Source organism: Eumetopias jubatus, unplaced genomic scaffold (genome assembly GCF_037043125.1).
Source record: "Eumetopias jubatus isolate StellerSeaLion01/CBP00866 unplaced genomic scaffold, mEumJub1_p1.0 scaffold_2, whole genome shotgun sequence".
NCBI lineage: Eukaryota > Metazoa > Chordata > Mammalia > Carnivora > Otariidae > Eumetopias > Eumetopias jubatus.
In genome coordinates this window covers 84,180,071-84,203,453 of record NW_028274808.1, presented here as the reverse complement: position 1 = coordinate 84,203,453, position 23,383 = coordinate 84,180,071, and the positions used below count along the sequence as shown (strand labels likewise).

The 23,383-nt window shown below is 38.1% G+C and overlaps 1 protein-coding gene across 8 annotated transcripts in view; it reads right to left on the bottom strand.

Annotated features, from left to right (window-relative positions):
• The window catches only part of INPP4B (inositol polyphosphate-4-phosphatase type II B), an 842,030-nt gene that overhangs the window by 206,331 nt on the left and 612,316 nt on the right, over nt 1-23,383 (bottom strand). For all 8 annotated transcript variants that reach the window (XR_003608999.2, XM_028102335.2, XM_028102336.2 and 5 more), the window contains 2 exons: nt 9,551-9,681; nt 9,064-9,168 (listed from right to left, as the gene is read on the bottom strand). Coding sequence is in view for 7 of the 8 variants with exons in the window: in XM_028102335.2 (XP_027958136.1) it covers nt 9,064-9,168; nt 9,551-9,681 (236 nt within the window). In the remaining variant the exon portion in view is untranslated. The remainder of the gene's footprint in view (nt 1-9,063; nt 9,169-9,550; nt 9,682-23,383) is intronic.

Genomic DNA, 23,383 nt, shown 5'->3' with positions numbered 1-23,383 from the left:
TCTTTGTCTCGTGGAAGTATTTAGGATAACTGCCAAATGCTTGAATGCATATTTAAGTATATGTTCATATAAATGTGGCCCCAAAAAGCCATCTGGTTTGATGATATGCTATCCATCCATGGCTGTACTGAAGTAAACCTTCTCTCATTTCTTCAGTCTATCAGTCATTAAGTACTTGCATATGATAATTTTTCCAAAATGCATTTCTAAATCATCTTTTCTCTAAATTTGGGTGCTTCTTGGTTCAAGATTTCATTGTCCCTTAATAGGTTCTTAACTGATCACTTTTCTCCTTTTAACAGCCCTGACAAAATTGAAAGATCCATTTTGTTCCAGTGATGGCAAATGCTACCGGTATCATAATGGCTATTATTGTTCATCCTAGCTGTTTTACATATTCTAATTCACTTAGTTGGGAGGACAACAACTTGCTTCGAAAGATTAAATAACAGAATTAAGGTCATATATAAAAAGTGATAAAGCTGAAATTCTGTTTCATTCCAAAATATATAAACTTTTTATTCTATCATTAAAGTCATTTCATATTGGTCATTAGAAAAAAAAATTATATTGATTGTCAGACAGATTGTAACTACTTTAGCTTCTTTATTATTTGTTGATACTTTGGTTTTGATGATTTTTAAAAGCATTAGAGGTTATGGTCAAACTACTGACAGATACTAAGTAATTAAGGAAGATTTCCTAAAAGCTTTGGGAAAATCCATCTCATTTTTATTTCAGTTCTTTCATTGACATAATTTTTGGTGAAAAGGATCCAAGTTAAAATTTCAGATCCTTGATAAGGGTTACTAAAGGTATTAAAATTATACATCAGAATGCCATAACTGCACTTAAACTTGCACATTAGCTGGTTGTATATACCCAATTGTATGCACAAATTCAGAAAAATGGTTAATTTTTCTGGTTGTAAAACCTCAGATGATTCTAAAGCAAAACACAGATTTTAATTTTATAAAACCTAGAACCACTATATTGTGACAGTGGCTACAAAAGAGGGTGTTAGCATGAGTCCTTAGATGTATCTGTGTATGTTTGCATATCCATACACTAATGGAGGACTGGGTGATCTAAAGTAACTTTTGGCTCCCTAGGAAGATGGGTACTAGTAGGATGACCATAGCATTTATCATTAAACAGAGAGACTTTTGAGATGGAAGAGAGGTGAAGAGTTTCGTTAACAACGATGTGGGACAAAAAGCATAATATGGGACTTCTGCTGTATGTGAATAGAGGCAGATAATCACCTTACTTATGCACAAAATTTGATGTAGCAATAAGTTAAAGGAAAACGGAGATGAGAAGAATATTTTAAAATATATTTTACTGAGGGGCGGAGCAAGATGGTGGAGGAGTAGGAGACCTGGGTTTCGTCTGGTCTCAGGAATTCAGCTGGATAGGGATCAAACCATTCTGAACACCTATGAACTCAACAGAAGATCCAAGAGAAGAATAGCAACAAATCTCTGAACAGATATGCGACCACTTTCTGGAAGGTAGGACCTGCAGAGAAGTGAATCCGAGGCGATATTCGGGAGGATAGACGGCGGGGGAGGGGGCCACCTTCGGCCGCTTCTGGCAAGTGATAGAGCCGCGGAGCAAAAAATCGGAACTTTTAGAAGTCGGCTCCGCTGAGGGACGTCGCTCCAGTGGCTAAGCGGGGGGTGGAACCCTCGCGCGACAGTGTGGTCTCAGGACCCTCGGGGTCACAGAAAGACCGGGGGTGCCTGAGTGCAGCAGAGCTCCCAGGTATCGGAGCGGGGAAGCCGGCTGCAGAGACGGAGCCGAGGCGCGGGCTCTCAGCTCGGGGTTGCCATAAACTGTGATCTGCGGCTCAGTCAGACCACTGCTCCTCCAGCAGGGACCCAACAAGCGGCAGAGCCGGGGAGACTCCCCTTCCTCCCTGGGGAGGAGCGGTGCGGGAGCGCACCGCAGGGATCTGCTGGGTTTGGAGACTCCACATGGGGTCGGGTGCCAGAGATAGAAATGCTCGGTCACAGGCCGGGTAAGCAAGGAGTGCGGCCGGAGACCAGGGAGACAGGAGTGACTGCTTTTCTCTGGGGGCGCACTGAGGAGCGGGGACCCAAGTTCTCAGCTTCTCCGGGCGGAGATTGGGAGGCCCCCATTTTCACCTGGTCCTCCAAAGCTGTACGGAGAGCTTGCAGGGAACAAAAGCTCCTGAGAGCAAACCCGAGCAGCTTGCTTAGCCCGGACTGACAAGGGGCGGGCAATTCCGCCTCTAGCAAAGACATTTGGGAACCACGGCAACAGGCCCCTCCCCCAGAAGATCAGCACGCACAGCCAGCAAGCCAAGACCAAGTTTACCGATCAAGGGGAACGGGAGAACTCCAGCGCTAGGGGACTACTGCATAGAATTCATGGCTTTTTTTACCATGATTCATTAGTTTTTCAAAGTTAATTTTTTTAACTGTTTTGTTTGAATTTTTCTTCATCCCTCTTCAACCAACATCTTATCAATCCCTTTTTTAAAAAACACATTTTTTATTTTTCATTTTTAGAGTCATATTTTATCCCTTCATAGTAGTTACTTGTTGGCATATATATATATATATATATATATATATATATATATATATATATATATATATTGTTCTCTCTTTAAAATTTTGAGATACCGTTCCTTCTAACAGATCAAAATATACCCTAAATCACTAGTGTATGGCTTTGTTCTAGTCTCCTGCCTGATCACATTCTCTCCCTTTTTTTTTTCGTTTTTTTTTTAAATCTTCTTCTTTCTTTTTTGAAACAACTTATCAATTCCTTTTATAAAATCTTTTATAATTTTCATCTTTACAGTCATCTTCCATTTCTTCATTGTATCAACCCAATTTTGTACATATATGTCTTTCTTCCTTTAAAATTTTAGGAGGCACTTTTTTCTAACAGACCAAAATACGCCCAAAATCTACTGTGTGGCACTGATCTATGCACTAACCTGACCATATTTGATCATATTCTGTTTTTTTTGTATTGTTCTGTTTTTGTTTTTATCTTTTTGTTTTTGTATTTTTTTTCTCTCTTTCTTATTTCTTTCTTTCCCTTTCTTTTCCCCTGGTTTCAGGTCTTTTCTGATTTGTATAGAATATATTTGCTGGGGACATGTAAACCTCTTAGCATTTTGTTCTCTCATTCATCTATTCTCCTCTGGACAAAATGACAAGACGAAAAAAATCACCTCAGCAAAAAGAACAAGAGGTAGTACCGTCAGCCAGGGACCTACTCAATACGGACATTAGTACGATGTCGGACCTAGAGTTCAGAATCATCACTTTAAAGATACTAGCTGGGCTTGAAAAAAGCGTGGAAGTAATTAGAGAAACTCTTCCTGGAGAAATAAAAGAACTAAAATCTAAACAAGTCGAAATCAAAAAGGCTATTAATGAGGTGCAATCAAAAATGGGGGCATTAATTGCTAGGATAAATGAGGCAGAAGAGAGAATCAGCAATATAGAAGACCAAACGATGGAAAATAAAGAGGCTGAGAAAAAGAGAGAAAAACAACTACGGGATCACAAGGGCAGAATTCGAGAGATAAGCGATACGATAAGACGAAACAACATTAGAATAATTGGGATCCCAGAAGAAGAAGAAAGAGAGAGAGGGGCAGAAGGTATATTGGAGCAAATAATAGCAGAGAACGTCCCTAATGTGAGGAAGAAAACAGGCATCAAAATCCAGGAGACACAGAGAACCCCTCTCAAAATCAGTAAAAATAGGTCAACACCCAACATCTAATAGTAAAACTTATGAGTCTCAGAAACAAAGAGAAAATCCTGCAAGCAGCTCGGGAGAAGAGATATGGAACCTACAATGGTAGAAATATTAGATTGGCAACAGACCTATCCACAGAGATCTGGCAGGCCAGAAAGGACTGGCATGATATCTTCAGAGCACTAAACGAGAAAAATATGCAGCCAAGAATACTATATCCAGCTAGGCTGTCATTGAAAATAGAAGGAGAGATAAAAACCTTCCAGGACAAACAAAAACTAAGGTAATTTGCAAACACGAAACCAGCCCTCCAAGAAATATTGAAGGGGGTCCTCTAAGCAAAGAGAGAGCCTAAAAGCAGCAAAGATCAGAAAGGAAAACAGACAATATACAGTAACAGCCACCTTACAGGCAATACAATGGCACTAAATTCATACCTTTCAATAGTTACCCTGAATGTAAATAGGCTCAATGCCCCAGTCAAAAGACACAGGCTATCAGATTGGATTAAAAAACAAGACCCATCCGTATGCTGTCTGCAAGAGACTCATTTTAGAACCAAAGACACCCGCAGATTGAAAGTGAGGGGGTGGAAAACCATTTACCATGCTAATGGACACCAAAAGAAAGCTGGGGTGGCAATCCTTCTATCAGACAAATTAGATTTTAAAACAAAGACTGTAATAAGAGATGAGGAAGCACACTATATCCTACTTAAAGGGTCTATCCAACAAGAAGATCTAACAATTGTAAATATCTATGCCCCTAACATGGGAGCAGCCAATTATAGAAGGCAATTAATAACAAAAGCGAAGAAACACATTGACAACAATACAATAATAGTGGGGGACTTTAACACCCCCCTGACTGAAATGGACAGATCATCTAAGCAAAAGATCAACAAGGAAATAAAGACTTTAAATGACACACTGGACCAAATGGACTTCACAGACATATTCAGAACATTCCATCCCAAAGCAACGGAATACACATTCTTCTCTGGTGTCCATGGAACATTCTCCAGAATTGATCACCTCCTAGGTCACAAATCAGGTCTCAACCGGTACCAAAAGATTGGGATTATTCCCTGCATATTTTAAGACCACAGTGCTTTGAAACTAGAACTCAATCACAAGAGGAAAGTCGGAAAGAACTCAAATACATGGAGGCTAAAGAATGAATGGGTCCACTAAAGAATGAATGGGTCAACCAGGAAATTAAAGAAGAATTAAAAAAATTCATGGAAACCAATGAAAATGAAAACACAACTGTTCAAAATCTTTGGGATACAGCAAAGGCAGTCCTGAGAGTAAAGTATATAGCAATACAAGCCTTTCTCAAGAAACAAGAAAGGTCTCAAATACACAACCTAACCCTACACCTAAAGGAGCTGGAGAAAGAACAGCAAATGAAGCCTAAACCCAGCAGGAGAAGAGAAATAATAAAGATCAGAGCAGAAATCAATGAAACAGAAACCAAAAGAACAGTAGAAGAGTTCAACGAAACTAGGAGCTGGTTTTTTGAAAGAATGAACAAGATTGATAAACCCCTGGCCAGACTTATCAAAAAGAAAAGAGAAATGACCCAAATCAACAAAATCATGAATGAAAGAGGAGAGATCACAACGAACACAAAAGAAATACAAACAATTCTAAGAACATATTATGAGCAACTCTATGCCAGCAAATTAGATAACCTGGAAGAAATGGGTGCATTCCTAGAGATGTATCAACTACCAAAACTGAACAGGAGGAAATAGAAAACTCGAACAGTCCTATAACCACTAAGGATATTGAAGCAGTCATCAAAAATCTCCCAACAAACAAAAGCCCAGGGCCAGATGGCTTCCCAGGGGAATTCTATCAGACATTTCAAGAGGAATTAATACCTATTCTCCTGAAACTGTTCCAAAAAATAGAAATGGAAGGAAAACTTCCAAACTCATTTTATGAGGCCACCATTACCTTGATCCCAAAACCAGACAAAGACCCCATCAAAAAGGAGAATTACAGACCAATATCCTTCATGAACATGGATGCAAAAATTCTCACCAAAATACTAGCCAATAGGATCCAACAGTACATTAAAAGGATTATTCACCATGACCACGTGGGATTCATCCCTGGGCTGCAAGGTTGGTTCAACATCCGCAAATCAATCAACGTGATATAATACATTAACAAAAGAAAGAACAAGAATCATATGATCCTCTCAATAGATGCAGAAAAAGCATTTGACAAAGTACAGCATCCTTTCTTGATCAAAACTTTTCAGAGTATAGGGATACAGGGTACATACCTCAATATCATAAAAGCCATCTATGAAAAACCTACAGCGAATATCATTCTCAATGGGGAAAAGCTGAGAGCTTTTCCACTAAGGTCAGGAACGCGGCAGGGATGTCCACTCTCACCACTGCTATTCCACATAGTATTAGAAGTCCTAGCCACAGCAATCAGACAACAAAAAGAAATCAAAGGCATCCAAATCGGCAAAGAGAAAGTCAAACTCTCACTCTTTGCAGATGATATAATACTGTATGTGGAAAACCCAAAAGACTCCACCCCAAAGCCGCTAGAACTTATACAGGAATTCAGTTAAGTAGCAGGCTATAAAACCAATGCACAGAAATCAGTGGCATTCCTATACACCAACAAGACAGAAGAGACACAAATCAGGGAGTCGATCCCATTTACAATTGCACCCAATACCATAAGATACCTAGGAATAAATTTAACCAAAGAGGCAAAGGATCTGTACTCAGAGAACTATAAAATACTCATGAAAGAAATTGAAGAAGACACAAAGAAATGGAAAAACGTACCATGCTCATGGATGGGAAGAACAAACATTGTGAAGATGTCAATGCTACCTAGAGTAATCTACACATTGAATGCAATTCACATCAAAATACCATCCACTTTTTTCAAAGAAACGGAATAAATAATCCTAAAATTTGTATGGAACCAGAGGAGACCCCGACTAGCCAGAGGAATATTGAAAAAGAAAAGCAAAGCTGGCGGCATCACAATTCTGGACTTCCAGCTCTATTACAAAGCTGTCATCATCAAGACAGTATGGTACTGGCACCAAAACAGACACATAGATAAATGGAATAGAATCGAGAGCCCAGAAATGGACCCTCAACTCTATGGTCAACTCATCTTCGACAAAGCAGGAAAGAATGTTCAATGGAAAAAAGACAGTCACTTCCACAAATGGTGTTGGGAAAATTGGACAGCCACGTGCAGAAGAATGAAACTGGACCATTTCCTTACACCACACACAAAAATAGACTCCAAATGGTTGAAAGACCTAAACGTGAGACAGGAGTCCATCCAAATCCTAAAGGACAACACAGGTAGGAACCTCTTCGACCTCAGCCACAGCAACTTCTTCTTAGAAACATCACCAAAGGGAAGGGAAGCAAGGGCAAAAATGAACTATTGGGATTTCATCAAGATAAAAAGCTTTTGCACAGCCAAAGAAACAGTCCACAAAACCAAAAGACAACCGACAGAATGGGAGAAAATATTTGCAAGTGACATATCAGATAAAGGGCTAGTATCCAAAATCTATAAAGAACTTACCAAACTCAACACCCACAGAACAAATAATCCTATCAGGAAATGGGCAGAAGACACGAACAGACATTTTTCCAAAGAAGACATCCAAATGGCCAACAGACACATGAAAAAGTGCTCAACATCGCTCGGCATCAGGGTAATCCAAATCAAAACCTCAATGAGATACCACCTCACACCCGTCAGAATGGCTAAAATTAACAAGTCAGGAAACGATAGATGTTGGCAGGGATGCGGAGAAAGGGGAACCCTCCTACACTGTTGGTGGGAATGCAAGCTGGTGCAACCACTCTGGAAAACACTATGGAGGTTCTTCAAGCAGTTGAAAATAGAGCTACCATATGATCCAGCAATTGCACTCGTGGGTATTTACCCCAAAGATACAAATGTAGGGATCCGAAGGGGTACGTGCACCCCGATGTTTATAGCAGCAATGTCCACAATAGCCAAACTGTGGAAAGAGCCAAGATGTCCAAAGACAGATGAATGGATAAAGAAGATGTCGGATATATACACAATGGAATATTATGCAGCCATCAAAAGGAATGACATCTTGCCATTTGCAACAACGTGGATGGAACTGGTGGGTGTTATGCTGAGTGAAATAAGTCAATCAGAGAAAGACATATATCATATGACCTCACTGATATGAGGAATTCTTAATCTCAAGAAACAAACTGAGTGTTGCTGGAGTGGTGGGGGGTGGGAGGGATGGGGTGGCTGGGTGATAGACATTGGGTAGGGGATGTGCTATGGTGAGCGCTGTGGAGTGTGCAAGAATCACAGATCTGTACTTCTGAAACAAATAATGCAACATATGTTAAGAAAAAAGAAAAAGAAGAAGATAGCAGGAGGGGAAGAATGAAGGGGAGTTAGTTGGAGGGGAGACAAACCAGGAGAGATGATGGACTCTGAAAAACAAACTGAGGGTTCTAGAGGCGAGGAGGGTGGGGGGATGGGTTGGCCTGGTGATGGGTATTAAAGAGGGCACATTCTGCGTGGAGCTCTGGGTGTTATGCACAAACAATGAATCATGGAAAAACTACATCAAAAACTAATGATGTAATGTATGGTGATTAATATAACAATAAAAAAATTTATAAAAAAAAAATATATATTTTTCTAAGAAATAGCAGGGAATTATGTAGAATGACAAGGAATACAATATGATATTCACTATACACCTTACTGAAGTATGTTTATAAAAAATCTATACACTTTTCCTTGAAAAATGTTTCTCACGTCTAAGTACAGTTAGATACTCTACCACCTTTTTTCTGATAAATTCCCTTCTCATAGAGAAGGGGGTGGGTGACTGTTGATAGTCACCACTAAGTCAGAAAAATGGCCTATGAGTCCATCTTTGGGCTTTCATTTTTCAAGATGAGCACAAATGAACAAGTCTTGGTTTTCCTGTTTTTTTTTTTTTTTATTCAAACACTAGCACAGTTATCAGCCATCAATGATACTACTTAAGGAAGTTAACACTTATTTTGCATATTCACCTGTAACTCTATTCAGGTGCCACATTTTTAAAGTATGGTTCAGAAACACAGGAAGAAAAGTATTATAGTCCCTTTTGTAGTATTCAGGGTCATGATCAACTTCAATTGTTTCATCTTGATCTTTACCTAATTCTAAAATTTTAAATTCTGCCAATAGTCAAGCTTTTAAAAAAGTACACTCTAACATAATTTGCCCACTTAAAAATGAATATTATATACACTACCTTTCAAGTGAGGGCTGTGTACATGCATTCTTTGCAGATGTAGATTTACTGGAACAAATTCTAATGTTTTCTCTCCTTTGCTGCTGCTTGATTTGAAAGAGGACCCTAGGCAGGAAAAGAATTGAACATTAATAGTAAATGAGTAATAAATGTGTGTGTGCATGGATATTGAAAAGTGTGTTTGACACAGAAAAGTGTTACAAGGATTTCAGAAAGAAAAAATATATCCTGTATAAGCTGCTTTTCTTTACAGAAATTCAATTTAAAAAATTCTTAGTTATTCTTATAATAATCCCATGAGGTAAAATACTGCAATTTGTTTCTTCCTGGTCTATCATGCCAAGATGGTAGAATGAGATATAAAAAGTTTATAAAAAATTTTTTTGGCTTTTCTATATTCATAAAAACAATGTGTATTATTGTTTTCACCTAACATACATGAAATACAATTTAGTTTGAATATGTAAAAAAGTTATTGCTTTCATACCTGTTTCCTTGCTAAGTTCTGTCAGAATATCTTGGTACACATTCACCATTTGATCACAGTGAGTAAGGACATTTTTCCGTAGATTGTCCCAGTGTGGAGAAAGCTCACCAAGTTCTTTCAGCTCCTGGTTTCTGTTAAAAATAGAAAAGAGGAGAAAATAATTATTTTGATCTTAAGTCCACAGACGAGAAACACCTAATAAACATTGCCAAACTAATAAGAAATTGATTCACCATCCGTTTCAGGGAAGCTCTATGCACTTATTAGAAAACAAATTATTTTCCTACATCAGGCATAACAATATCTTTCAGGATTTGTCTCCTGGGGCAAGAGAAACAAAAGGAAAAATAAACTATTGGGACTACATCAAAATAAAAAGCTTCTGCACAGCAAGGAAACAACCAACAAAACTGAAAGGCAACCTATGGGATGGGAGAAGATATTTGCAAATGATGTACCCAATTAAGGGTTGGCATCCTAAATATATAAAGAATTTATACAACTCAACACCAAAAAAACAAATAATCCAACTTAAAAAATGGGCAGAAGACATGTACAGACATATCTCCAAAGAGGACATACAAATGGCTAACATGTGAAAAGATGCTCAACATCACTCATCATCAGGGAAATGCAAATCAAACCACAAGGAGATATCACCTCACACCTGTCAGGATGACTAAAATAAAAAAGACAAGAAACAACAAGTGTTGGTGAGCATGTGGAGAAAAAGGGACCCTCTTACACTGCTGGTGGAAATGCAAAATGGTACAGCTACTGTGGAAGACAGTACAGAGTTTCCTCAAAAAGTTAAAACAGAACTACCCTATGATCCAATAATTGCACTACTGGGTATTTATCCAAAGAACGCAAAAATACTAATTCAAAAGGATATTTGCACCCCTATGTTTATTGCAGTGTTATTTACAATAGCCAAATTATAGAAGCAGCCCAAATGTCCATCAATAGATGAATGGCTAAAGAAGTGGTTTAGGGTGCCTGGGTGACTCAGTCAGTTAGATGTCTGCCTTCTGCTCAGATCATGATACTGGGGTCCTGGGATTGAGCCCCACATCAGGCTCCCTGCTCAGCGGGGAGTCTGTTTCTCCTCTTCCTCTGCATGCTGCTCCCCTCTGCTTGTGGTCTCTCCTTCTCTCACTCACTCTCTTTCAAATAAATAAATAAAATTTAAAAAAAAAAAGAGGTGGTATATATACAAATGTATATATATACATATATATACATATACACATATATACACATATATACATTTGTACATATATATATACAATGGAATATTATTCAATCATAAAATAATGAAATGTTGCCATTTCCAACATGAATGGATCTACAGAGTATAATGCTAAATGAAATAAACCAGTCAGAGAAAGACAAATACCATATGATTTCACTCATATGTGGAATTTAAGAAACAAAACAAAAAAGGAGACAAACCAATATACAGACTCTTAACTATGGAGAACAAACGGATGGTTACCAAAGGGGAGGTATGTGGAGGGAGGGATGGGTGAAATAGGTGAAGGGGACTAAGAGTACACTTAACTTGATGAGCCATGAGTAATGTATGGAATTGCTGAACTACTATATTGTACACCTAAAATTAATACAACACTGTATGTCAACTACAATGGAATTAAAATAAAAAAATAGTTTTAACACAGAGGAAGATATGAATAGCTTATGTCACACAAACGTTAAAGTTCTACATGTCGAAATACAGCATCCTTTCCTGATTAAAATTCTCCAGAATACAGGGATAGAGGGAACATTCCTCAAGTTCATAAAATCCATCTATGAAAAACCCACAGTGAATATCATTCTCAATGGGGAAAAGCTACCCTTTCCCTTAAGATCAGGAACACGTCAAGGATGCCCATTCTCACCACTACTGTTCAACATAGTACTAGAAGTCCTAGCAACAGCAATCAGACAACAAAAAGAAATAAAAGGTATTCAGATTGGCAAAGAAGATGTCAAACTCTCTCTTTTCGCAGATGACATGATATTTTATGTGGAGAACCCAAAAGACTCCACCCCCAAATTACTAGAACTCATAGAGCAATTCAGTAATGTGTCAGGAATGCACAGAAATCTGTTGCTTTCTTATACACTAACAATGCAACTGTAGAAAGAGAAATTAGAGAAATGATTCCATTTATAATAGCACCAAAAACTATAAGATACCTCGGAATAAACCTAACCAAAGAGGTAAAGGATCTCTACTCTAGGAACTACAGAACACTCATGAAAGAAATTGAACAAGACACAAAAAGATGGAAAAACATTCCATGCCCACGGATCGGAAGAATAAACATTGTTAAAATGTCTATGCAATCTATACCTTCAATGCCATCCCGATCAAAATTCCAATGACATTTTTCAAAGTGCTGGAACAAACAATCCTATATTTGTATGGAATCAGAAAAGACCCTGAATCGCCAAGGAAATGTTGAAAAAGAGAAAGAAAGCTGGGGCATCACGTTGCCCAATTTCAAGCTATATTACAAAGCAGTGATCACCAAGACAACATGATACTGGCAAAAAAACTGACATATACACCAACGGAACAGAATAGAGAGCCCAGAAATGGACCCTCAACTCTATGGTCAAATAATCTTTGACAAAGCAGGAAAAAATATGCAATGGAAAAAAGACAGTCTCTTCAATAAATGGTGCTGGGAAAACTGGACAGCCACATGCAGAAGAATGAAACTCGACCATTCTCTAACACCATACACAAAGATAAACTCAAAATGGATGAAAGACCTCAATGTGAGACAGGAATCCAGCAAAATCCTAGAGGAGAACATAGGCAGTAACCTCTTTGACATCGGCCACAGCAACTTCTTTCAAGATATATCTCCAAAAGCTAGAGAAACAAAAGCAAAAATGAACTTTTGGGACTTTATCAAAATAAAGAGCTTCTGCACAGCAAAGGAAACAGTCAACAAAACAAAGAGGCAACCCACAGAATGGGAAAAGATATTTGCAAATGACACTATAGATAAAAGGCTGGTATCCAAGATCTATAAAGAACTTCTCAAACTCAACACCCAAAAAACAAATAATCAAGTCAAAAAATGGGCAGAAGACATGAACAGACACTTCTCTGAAGAAGACATACAAATGGCTAACAGACACATGAAAAAATGTTCATCATCATTAGCCATCAGGGAAATTCAAATCAAAACCACACTGAGATACCACCTTACACCAGTTAGAAAGACAAAAACTGACAAGGCAAGAAACAACAAACATTGGAGAGGTTGTGGAGAAAGGGGAACCCTCTTACACTGTTGGTGGGAATGCAAGTTGGTACAACCACTTTGGAAAACAGTGTGGAGATTCCTCAAAAAATTAAAAATAGAGCTACCCTATGACCCAGCAATTGTACTCCTGGGTATTTACCCCAAAGACACAGATGTAGTGAAAAGAAGGGCCATATGCACCCCAATGTTCACAGCAGCAATGTCTGCAATAGCCAAACTGTGGAAAGAGCCGAGATGCCCTTCAACAGACAAATGGATAAAGAAGATGTGGTCCATATGTACAATGGAATATTACCCAGCCATCAGAAAGGATGAATACCCAACTTTTACATCAACATGGATGGGACTGGAGGAGAGTATGCTAAGTGAAATAAGTCAAGCAGAGAAAGTCAATTATCATATGGTTTCCCTTATTTGTGGAACATAAGGAATACTGTGGAGGACATTAGGAGAAGGAAGGAAAAAATGAAGGGGGGAAAATCGGAGGGAGAGACGAACCATGAGAGACTATGGACTCTGAGAAACAAACTGAGGGTTCTAGAGGGGAGGGGGGTGGGGGGATGGGTTAGTCTGGTGAAGGGTATTAAAGAGGGCACGTGCTGCATGGAGCACTGGGTGTTATATGAAAACAATGAATCGTGGATCACTACATCAAAAACTAATGATGTAATGTATGGTGATTAACATAACATAATAAAATAAAATTTAAAAACAAAACAAAAAAAGAACACTGAAAGGACAACATGAAAAAAAAAGTTCTGTGTGTCAAAGAGGTAAAAAAATACAAGTTAAATAAATGTTTCACTGATAAAAATTTCACAAAGATGACAAAAACTTAACTATCCTTAATATATGTGTGTGTGTGTGTGTGTGTGTGTGTATGACATTCAGTTAAAAAAGAAACACTAAAACCTCAATAGAAAAACAGCTAAATTCTAGGCTTCAGTCATCCAAAATAAAATAATGTGGAAAAAAATTAATGTGGGAAGGGCTTTCTATGTGTGAAGGAATCACAAGATATTCAAGTAACCCAGTTTATACATAATATACCTGTAAATTATTTTTTTTAAGGTTTTATGTATTTATTTGTCAGAGAGAGATAGAGAGAGCACAAGTAGGGGGAGCAGCAGGCAGAGAAGCAGACTCCCTGCTGAACAGAGAGCCCGACGCGGGACTCGATCCCAGGACCATGGGATCATGGCCTGAGCCGAAGGCAGATGCTTAACCGACTGAGCCACCCAGGCATCCTGCTGTAAAATTTTTTAAAAGTCCATTAATAGTATAATCAAATATGATTTATTGGCCTCAGTTTCTCTCAAGAAGACAATTTAAGTAAATGCAGTATGCATATGTTTTGTCTTTTCTTTATGAAAAGGAAGAGCTAATCATGCCATTTAGGTTTTAACTATTACCTTTTAACTAATTCTCACCCTTTATCCAAGTTAATTCATATCATCAGAATGCCTTTTTAAATTATAATGATAAATGGTCTAATATGCTGCTTGGTTACATCTCTTATTCATTTCTGTAACCTTTTACCAACAATATTTTCATGAGGCTAATTTAACTAGCAATAATGAACCTTCTTTGCTATTTTGGCTGTGAAACATGCTAAATACCAAGCTAATAAATTCAGAAGATGTAGAATCTCCAACATCCTGTTAAATGCAAGAATAATGGGTGGTGTACAAAAATGTGACTTGCTTTCAAATGTTTGTAGCTGCCTTTGTTTTGTTTCAGTGGGGATGCAGTGTGGTACTGCTGTCTCTTTTATCTGAGGTCTTCACAATTTTTGTGAACATTAATCTCATTCTTAACTTTTCCATAGATTAGCTTCCATCACACAACATTTATGGGAAAAGAAGTGATTAATTAATAGACAATAAGAATAAAATAAGTTCATGACCCAAGTTGAGACAGGGGGGAGGCTGGAGAACTGGGGAGTTGAGTTCTCTGTGTGCACTCAAATGGCAGAGTATTCAAAGTCAGGACAAAACAACAACAACCAACACAGATAAATCCAAAAGCTTGAGATATATAAGTCTAGAACAATCTGGACAATTATGTTAGATGTGAGATAGAGAGCAAGTGTGATATATCAACTTAATGTGTAAGGGGTCAGGCTTTACTTCCAATATACAGTTATAATGAAAATGTTACTCAAGTATTCCTATTTAATACTAATAGATGCACCATGGGTCTACAGTTTATGTTGTCTCTGAATCCTTATCAGAAATAATGAAAGGAGATGTGGCAAGGGAGGGAAGGAAGGGTGATAGTGAAGCCGCTGACCATGTTATAGGATACTGGGATGGGGTACATCTCCTTCCCTACAGAAGCCCGGCAAAGCGCTGTGGGAAGAGTTTAGTGTTCTTAGGGAGTGACTCGAGATAAGCTGAGAGGAGTCCATAGTCTGCTGTTTAAAATTTATTACAGTCCTCCAATATGTCAAAAATTATATACAGCAATATAGAGATGAAACCTGGCATTCACTGCTCATTTGTTCTAAAAGATGGCACTGAACAGCTACATGTTCTGAAAGGGAAAAACAACCAACATAAAGTGTCTCTGCATTGAAAAAACCTCAAATACAGGGGGACTATGGAATAAAGGGATAATAAACCAGAGCAGAGTAATGAAAAAGTTAGAAAACAAAATGGGACATAGTAAGAGAGTGGTTGTAAGTTTAAGAAAAATGAAAGACATTAATTACATCAATGCATTAAAATAAAGAGAGCGGGTACATGGGTGTACCCAAATCAGGAAACTTTTCATTTGAGAAGGCAAGGGTTGTTTATACTATATTTTAATTTGTTACTCAGTGAGCAAAACTTTGACATTGAAGAACCTTGCTTTGAATCTCAAGCCAGATTCTCTAGAAAGCAAGCTGAGATCAAGCAGTCCCAGGTTAGCAAGCAAGGGGGAGGTAAGAAGAGAAGTGTTGTAGGAGAAAGAGAAAGCAAACATTAAGTGGGAGGTTACTGATTTGGGCAGAACTTCATAGGAAAACACGGCTGGTTACTTGGTCATGGGAAACAGCTCTAGATAAGTTATATGGAACTAACGCGCCTTGGAAAAATTTATTAGATGGAAGAAGAAACATTTATATGCCAGTTCCTTACCACCTTCTATAGTTTTTCATTGGTAAAGAATCATCCTATGGGACATTTAACTCCTCTGCACTTCCAGTTGTCTCCTCAGGGTGGCTACTGGGGAAGCAATATCCCAGTGGAGACAGAACTGTCCTAGATCTGGTTGTAGGTACCAGAACCACTCTGGATCTTTCCAGGGTAGATGCCACTGGGGGCATGTTAATACCTGGTCTTCACCCTGTGGGAGGCCGATACAGCTGGCGGTGTTAGGACACAGGTGACAGTGGTAGCAGTTATCTGGAGCCTTCCACTGAGCAAGTAGGCAAAACCTGAGCAGAGTTTAAGGTTGAGCCAGTATAGAAAAGTACATCACCTGGGCCCAGGACAGGCAATCCCTTGCAGAACTTGCACTTCCATCATTTCCTGATATCTACGTAGCATATAAAACCGCATCCTCATATCTTCCCTAAGAGGCAGTTCAAGCATAATCCTGTAAAGTGATGGCCAGATGCAATTCCCCCAAATGAGGTCACGAACCATGCTACAATATCCAATATTCCCGTGATCCTAGGGGCCTGAGTTGATGTTCGTCACTCTCCTCTTCCACTCATTCTAGATTTTTCTCATATTCCGCTGGCACGTCAGCTGGTCTAGGTTGCTGCCTTGTGAGGTGACCCAGACATTGATCCCAAGTGATCAGGCCCTTGGTTTCCTTGCTCTTATGGAATCTTAGTTGATGTAATTTCCCACTCATCTCTGGGCATGGAGCACATTTAAGTACTAGACGTATTTCTCTGCTCAGATTATGAAGCAGCAGCCCTACTTCCTCATGGTGACAAGTACAGTATCCCTTGCCATCTTTGCTACTCCACTGCAGTGAAAAATGCATGATAACCAGATCATGTGTGAACCAAATATAGCTTCCAGTTGAGTAGGACTCTTTATGGGTTACGGACAGAACTACCCCTCCCCCATATGCCTCAAGAATCAGGATTCTAACTGGCAAAGTCTAAGGTGGTAGGGAAAGGAAGCACAAATCCACTAGTGGGGCATTGGGATTGATTGTAAAAAGGGCTCACCCTTTTTCCCAGAGCTGTGTGTTCTACCTACATTCTTCTATTGGCTGTTGGTTTAGCATACAAACTTCATCCTGGAGGTCAGTACTCCAATCCTGAGGTTCTGTCCCCCTAAAGTGGTGCTTTAGCTGAACCTTTCACAATTAATATTTTTCCACTATAATGTCAGGTTTGTGGCTTTTGGATGGTGGGGCATGCGGTAAATGCAAGTTCACTATTGCACCTCCTTTGTTATAGCAAGTGTCCTTTGGTAGGAAAGATGTTAGGTGGGACACCATATCATTAGACCAGGCATTCTGCAGGCTGTCAGATGTGGGTGATGGCAGTGGCACCGTGAGCAGGAAAGGCAAGCACATATTCAGACTTTGCTTCACCTACTTAGGACAAATCACTGTCCTCTCCAAGTTCAAAGGGATCCGACTTAATTGGCCTGCCACCAAATGGTTGATGGGTTCCCCCCCGGGGGGATGGCACACCCTCTCAGCATCCACTGTCAGTTATATATTAGTGGTTGGTTAAGCACTAGACAAAAAAGCCTTAATGATGTATGTACCACAAATAGGGTTCAAAAAAGCACAAGCATTTTTGTGCACCGATGATAACGGTGTTTTTGTGTATGTATCTGTATGTTTTATGTTACTGATTTCCCTATTATTTGTCGTTTTGTCAACATATGTTAGAGGTGGAACCACCACATGTGTCACTTCACACCTGTTCTTTCACTGGGATTATCCCAAATATCCTGTGAGATTAGCCAAGTTACAGGACACTGCAATTAATGTATTTTTTTTTGATATAGTTTAAAAAAAAACACTACAAACTCACAGAATGTTACAGTTGGAAGGAAGTTCAGAGAATAATTTGAAACCTCCTATTTCACAGATGGAAGCAGCTAAATGAAACAGCTTGTTAGTCTCCGAGTCACTACAATACCAAGTCTTTTAGACTAGAATCCCCATGTCCACTCTTTCCTCACCCCAGATAATTCCCCAGTGTAAAGACAAAGAAACACACAAACACACACACACAACTAAACTAAAACACAAAAAAGCCAGAGTGCCTTGTTTACTGAAGGTACTTAATGAACATACACTGAATGAGTGGGGCTTGGAATGAGTGGGGCCACTGACATCTAGGACTACATTGGTAAACTTTCATGTACTTTTAAAGTTAACTTTGAACAAAAGGTAAGTTATAATGTGATATTTTTACTTCTGAACCTTTTAGTTAGAATGGTACAGCTACTAGGTATGCAGTGCATGAAAACGTATATTCTCTAAAGTATGTTCAAGTGCATACTGGTGTCCAGTATTATAAGACCCAGAGAGAGAGCCCAGTCTCTGCATGTCGCCACGTTTCTCTAGGCAGCAATCTTGGCACTGATGTTATAGTTAAATACACATCTTCACTAAGCCTTTGGTGTGAATGGCAAAAGAGATGAGCTGTGTAAATGCATTTTTAATCCACAGAAAAATATTTTTTAAAAATACTCCTTCCCTCTATAAACATTCTCATTTATTCACAGTAACAACAGCTTCTGCTTTCAAAAGCTGTCTCCTTCAAATGCAACTTTACAACAATAACAGCAAAAATGTCTTTCTGGAAAATCCATTGCCCTCCTAAACACACACAATCTTTTGTGAATTCATTACTTTACTCTCACTAGAGCTCTATCTTTAAAACAAATCTTCTAGGAGATAGGCTAGGACTCTCCTAGAGTCCAAGAGGTAGACACAAAGCTGTTGGAAAAAAAAGACTGAATATTCAAATATTAAGAAGCTTAGGCCTCTTACACATTAAACATTTTTTGGCACTTACTGCCATCCATCCCCTTTTGCTTTGCTACCTACAGAAATAAAAGGTAAATCAGATAAAATAAATCTCAAAGGAGACAGGTGATGGCTAAGGCTTACTTGAGAAGTATCTTTTTTTTTTTTTTAAGAAATATCTTAACACTCTGGATCTTGGCATTCCAACTGTAAAAGTATGATATTCTCGATACTTGATGAAATATTCATGCCGATCTCTGGAAACAACCTTACGGTACACTTTCTGTCTACATGACTTGTTTTGTCTTACCTTGTTGAAATATTTCAAAAATACATGCTTTTCCTCTTCAGCAAAATTGCAAGTTTCTGAAGGTCATTATGATCCTCTGAACCTTCCATAAAGGAACACACTACTAAGTACATAATATGCTTGAAACACAAAACTATTGAATAGCATAAAGAGAGAAATGAGATTAAAAACAACTCTATGAAGAATAAAGAGAAATAATTGAACACAAAATAAGTCCTAGGGAAACTGGAAAAAAATCGTCAAACCGGCTTTAAAGTTTTTACATATAATACATAAAGCATTGGCAAGAATATTAAATAGATGAATAGTTTTTAAACTTGGTTCCCTACACCCCATGGTTGTTGTGGCTAGAGGGACAGGGGAGGGTGTTGACAAGAGAAGCCAAGTACATGAACAGGCATCAGGCCCTTTTCCTTACTCCAGCCAAACACCAGCTCCAATGACATTTTTTTGATTAATACTGAAATTCCATGTACAGTTCTGTATGGAAAGAAAAAGTTAAGATCACTAAAATGAACATAGTTTAAAAAGGAGAAAGTTTATCTTCTATGTAAAACATAGTTTTAAAGCCTACTGATGATATATTCAAGGAGGAATTCCAACAGGGGGAATATTTCTCGAAGCCTATGAGTGTGGCAGACTTGTCTTATTCATATTTTTGTCCTACCACAGTCCTTAGTTTGTGGGAAGTGTTCAATATAGGCCTGTGGACTGACGGAATGGAAGGTTTGCTTGCAGATTGTTGTTCTTATATTTTCCTGAAATTTGAGAGAAAGTCAGAATATAATCTAACCCCAAAGTAGAATGTTGAGCTCTGCCCCAGTTAAAATGAATGAATGCAACAGATAAATGAGACACTGTTGAGTCCTCTAACCTTGTATGATCTAGGTCTGTAACTCTGGATTAGTCAAGTCTTCTTTAGGGATGGAGAAAGATTCGAAAATGTATCTTCATATGGCATTTCTTACTGTGATGGTTAATTTATATGTCAGCTTGTGCAGATATTTACTTAAATGCTATGGTAGGTGTTTCTGGGTGAGATTAACATTTGAGTTGGTATATTGAGTAAAGTCCTTGCCCTCACTAATTTGGGTGGGCCTCATCCAATCAGATGAAGGTGAATAGAGCAAAAGGCTGTCCCCTCCCTGAGTAAGAGAGAATTCCTCTTGACAGACTGACTTTGAACTGGGACACTGGCTTCTTCTTGCCTTTGCAATCAAATTGAAACACTCGCTTTTCCTGGGCTTCAAAATCACTGGCCTTTGCCTTAGCACTATATCATAGACTCTCCTGTGTCTCCAGCTTGTGGACCTCACTCTGAAGATGTTAGGACTTGTCAGCCATCATAATTATGTGAGCCAGTTCCTTATAATAAATCTCTCTGTCTCTGTTTCTGTCTCTCTGTCTCTCTCTCTACACACACACACACACACACACACACACACACACACACACACACATCCCAAAACAAAACCCTAGACTGTCCTGATTGCTCATATAATTAATACAGTAGCCTTGTAAGACAAATGATAATGTTATTACCTATAAAAATCTGGAAATTGAAAGATAAAGTCATTTTCTATAATCATAAGCATGTATGGAATGGCAGATATAGGTTCTTGAACTAAGGTCCATAATAATTCCAATTCTGTGTTTTTACCATTACAACACACTTTCCCCTGCTCAATCCATTTTAAATCAAGAATCTTGGCACATTAGAAAAAATCTCTTAAATGAGTTTTGCCATATTCGTTCCTGTGCAGGTATTGTAATATTCAAACAGCAAAATAAAACACATATTTCTATCATCAGCTTGATGAGACTAAGCGCTGTACAGGACCTCTCATTAAGTGATACCACGAATCCATAATGACGAACTCAATGGCACACAGCATCTGCCCTCAGTATGGGGAGGTGGTAGGGCCTAGTGTACTTTCCATGATAAGTAACATACCACATGGTATTCTAACTGAACATCAACATTGTATGAAGAAAAATGAAACAGAAGTAATAACACTAATCAGGTATGAATCACCAGTGGAGTCCTCATGTAATATTTTTTATTCCTCATCTTTGGATATTTAGGACTTAAGATTTTTCTCAGAGAAAGCAAGCAAGAGAGACAGAGAAAAAAATACAAAGAGAAACAAAGTGAAAGAGAATGCTGCAAAACATCTACTAGATTCATCGGTTTTAGGTCTATTTGATGTATATGAGACTTAAACAGAATGGCTAGTTCCCTATCACTTTTCCCACTAATCAATGTTTCTTTAAGGTCACTAAAGATTTTCAGTGTGCCTTTATTTCATCCAAGTATGCAGATGTCGATAGACCTCTCAAAAGGCATGCGCTTCAGCCATGTCAGAATAAATAAGGCATAAAATGAGGCTGGAGAAGTAGACACAGGGTCCTGCCTGCCTTGTAGGTCACATGAAGGGGAAGCCTTGTCTATTGATAAATCTTGAAACAAAGTACGTAAATTATATTTCAGAATGTTAGAACATGTCAAATGGACAGGCTGGGTCACTATGTTGTACAATCCTACTGCATATATTTTTGTATAGTAAGGATGTTTTTGAAAAAGAATTTACCTGGATATATTCTAGTTCTAGTTTATAATTCCTAATAGATAATTTTAACACTTTTAAGAAGGCACTTCTGTAGTGTTATCAGTCTGAAATAAATGGACTTTATCGTAAAGTACGTTAAGATAAGGTAAAAGGTGAGAAATGTCTTCCGCATTTCTCTCAAACTAGACATAATGCTTAGGAAACCAATTTAACAGTATATGATAATATTTAAGTAAGCATGTAGAACATGTCTCTCAAACATTTATCTCTGTGCAGCAACTAGGCTTTCAGCCTGGGATTTCAAAATATCATACCAACAATCTTTTTCATATTTAAGAATACACTACGTTCAAGAAATAGATTTAGGATATAGCTATATATCTACATAGATACTTACAGTTCTATAATATAGCTATACAATATAGAATACGGAACACTCGAAAATATAGTGTTGAAAAAATTGTTTGCCTTCATTGATATAAATATTTTATCACTACAAACTTAGTATATGTATCTTTACAAACACTAATATATAAGACAAGGCATGTACATTCTCCCAAAGAAGTAGTAATGAAACTTTATATGTTCCAAACACTATCATGTTTCCCTACTAAAGTATTTTGGTACAGATTTTTTATATTTTATTTACAAGATTATTTCCCTGCATCATACACATAAAATTTATATGTTTTATATAAAACCTAAGAAAGTCTTCAAGTTAATTCTTATAAAACATTTCTTTTCTTCTAAACTCCCAACATACATGCCAGAAGTTTCTCTCTTTCCCCACCCCTGGGATCAAAAGAGAAAAATATATGATATAAATCAAACTATTTTTTTTCCTGGAGATTTTTATGGACCATGGAGTTTTGTACCAAGATAGGCTTTTCAAATATCGTCTTACAGTGTAGGACGGTATACTTTTTTTGATTCAGCCAAACACTATATGGTCACAGAACCTCCCATCTAAAACTGTATGTCTGCACACCATGATTTAATACTGTATTTGTAGCTGTCATGAAGCATCAACACTATAAGTACCATCATTTTATCTAGTAACTAACGTATTTCAATGCAGACTGAGCACAGCAAACCTTTGAAGTAGGACAAAATCCAAAGAAAACACTCAACATAAACAAAATATGTGGCAACACTAAAACAAACTATAAGAATTTTATAGTTGGTAGTTTGGCAAGACCTACATAACTTGTCTGTGTGCAACCCAAACTGAGAGACTGTAAAACTTAAAGCATTATAAACACAGGCAAAGACACATATAAACACACAGGCACGCACGCACACACACGCGCACACATACGTGCATGCGCGCGCACACACACACACACACACATTATATGTATTTGGGATCTCTGAGTTGTCTTTAACCTGTCATTATCCTGTCCTTTCCCATTATAACAACTCCATAATAAGCCAGTTGCCATTTCTCCCTATCCTTCAGGCATGCTAGATCAAAGAACTGGTTTGCTTTTTAATTACTAATCCCTTACGTGCAATTTAGTAAACTTCTCAAAAACAATGTGTTATACTGAATACTTTGTAAGCAGAACCTTCCCCTCTTCTCTTCCCAATACATTTTTCTAGTATGGTTCTCAAGAGGTTAAATATCAGGGCTGTCTCAAGGAAACTCCTATTGGAAATCTGCATTTTATAATATTTCCGATCAGATTGTGTGAGTCTGTAATGTGAGCCATGGATTTTAACAAGA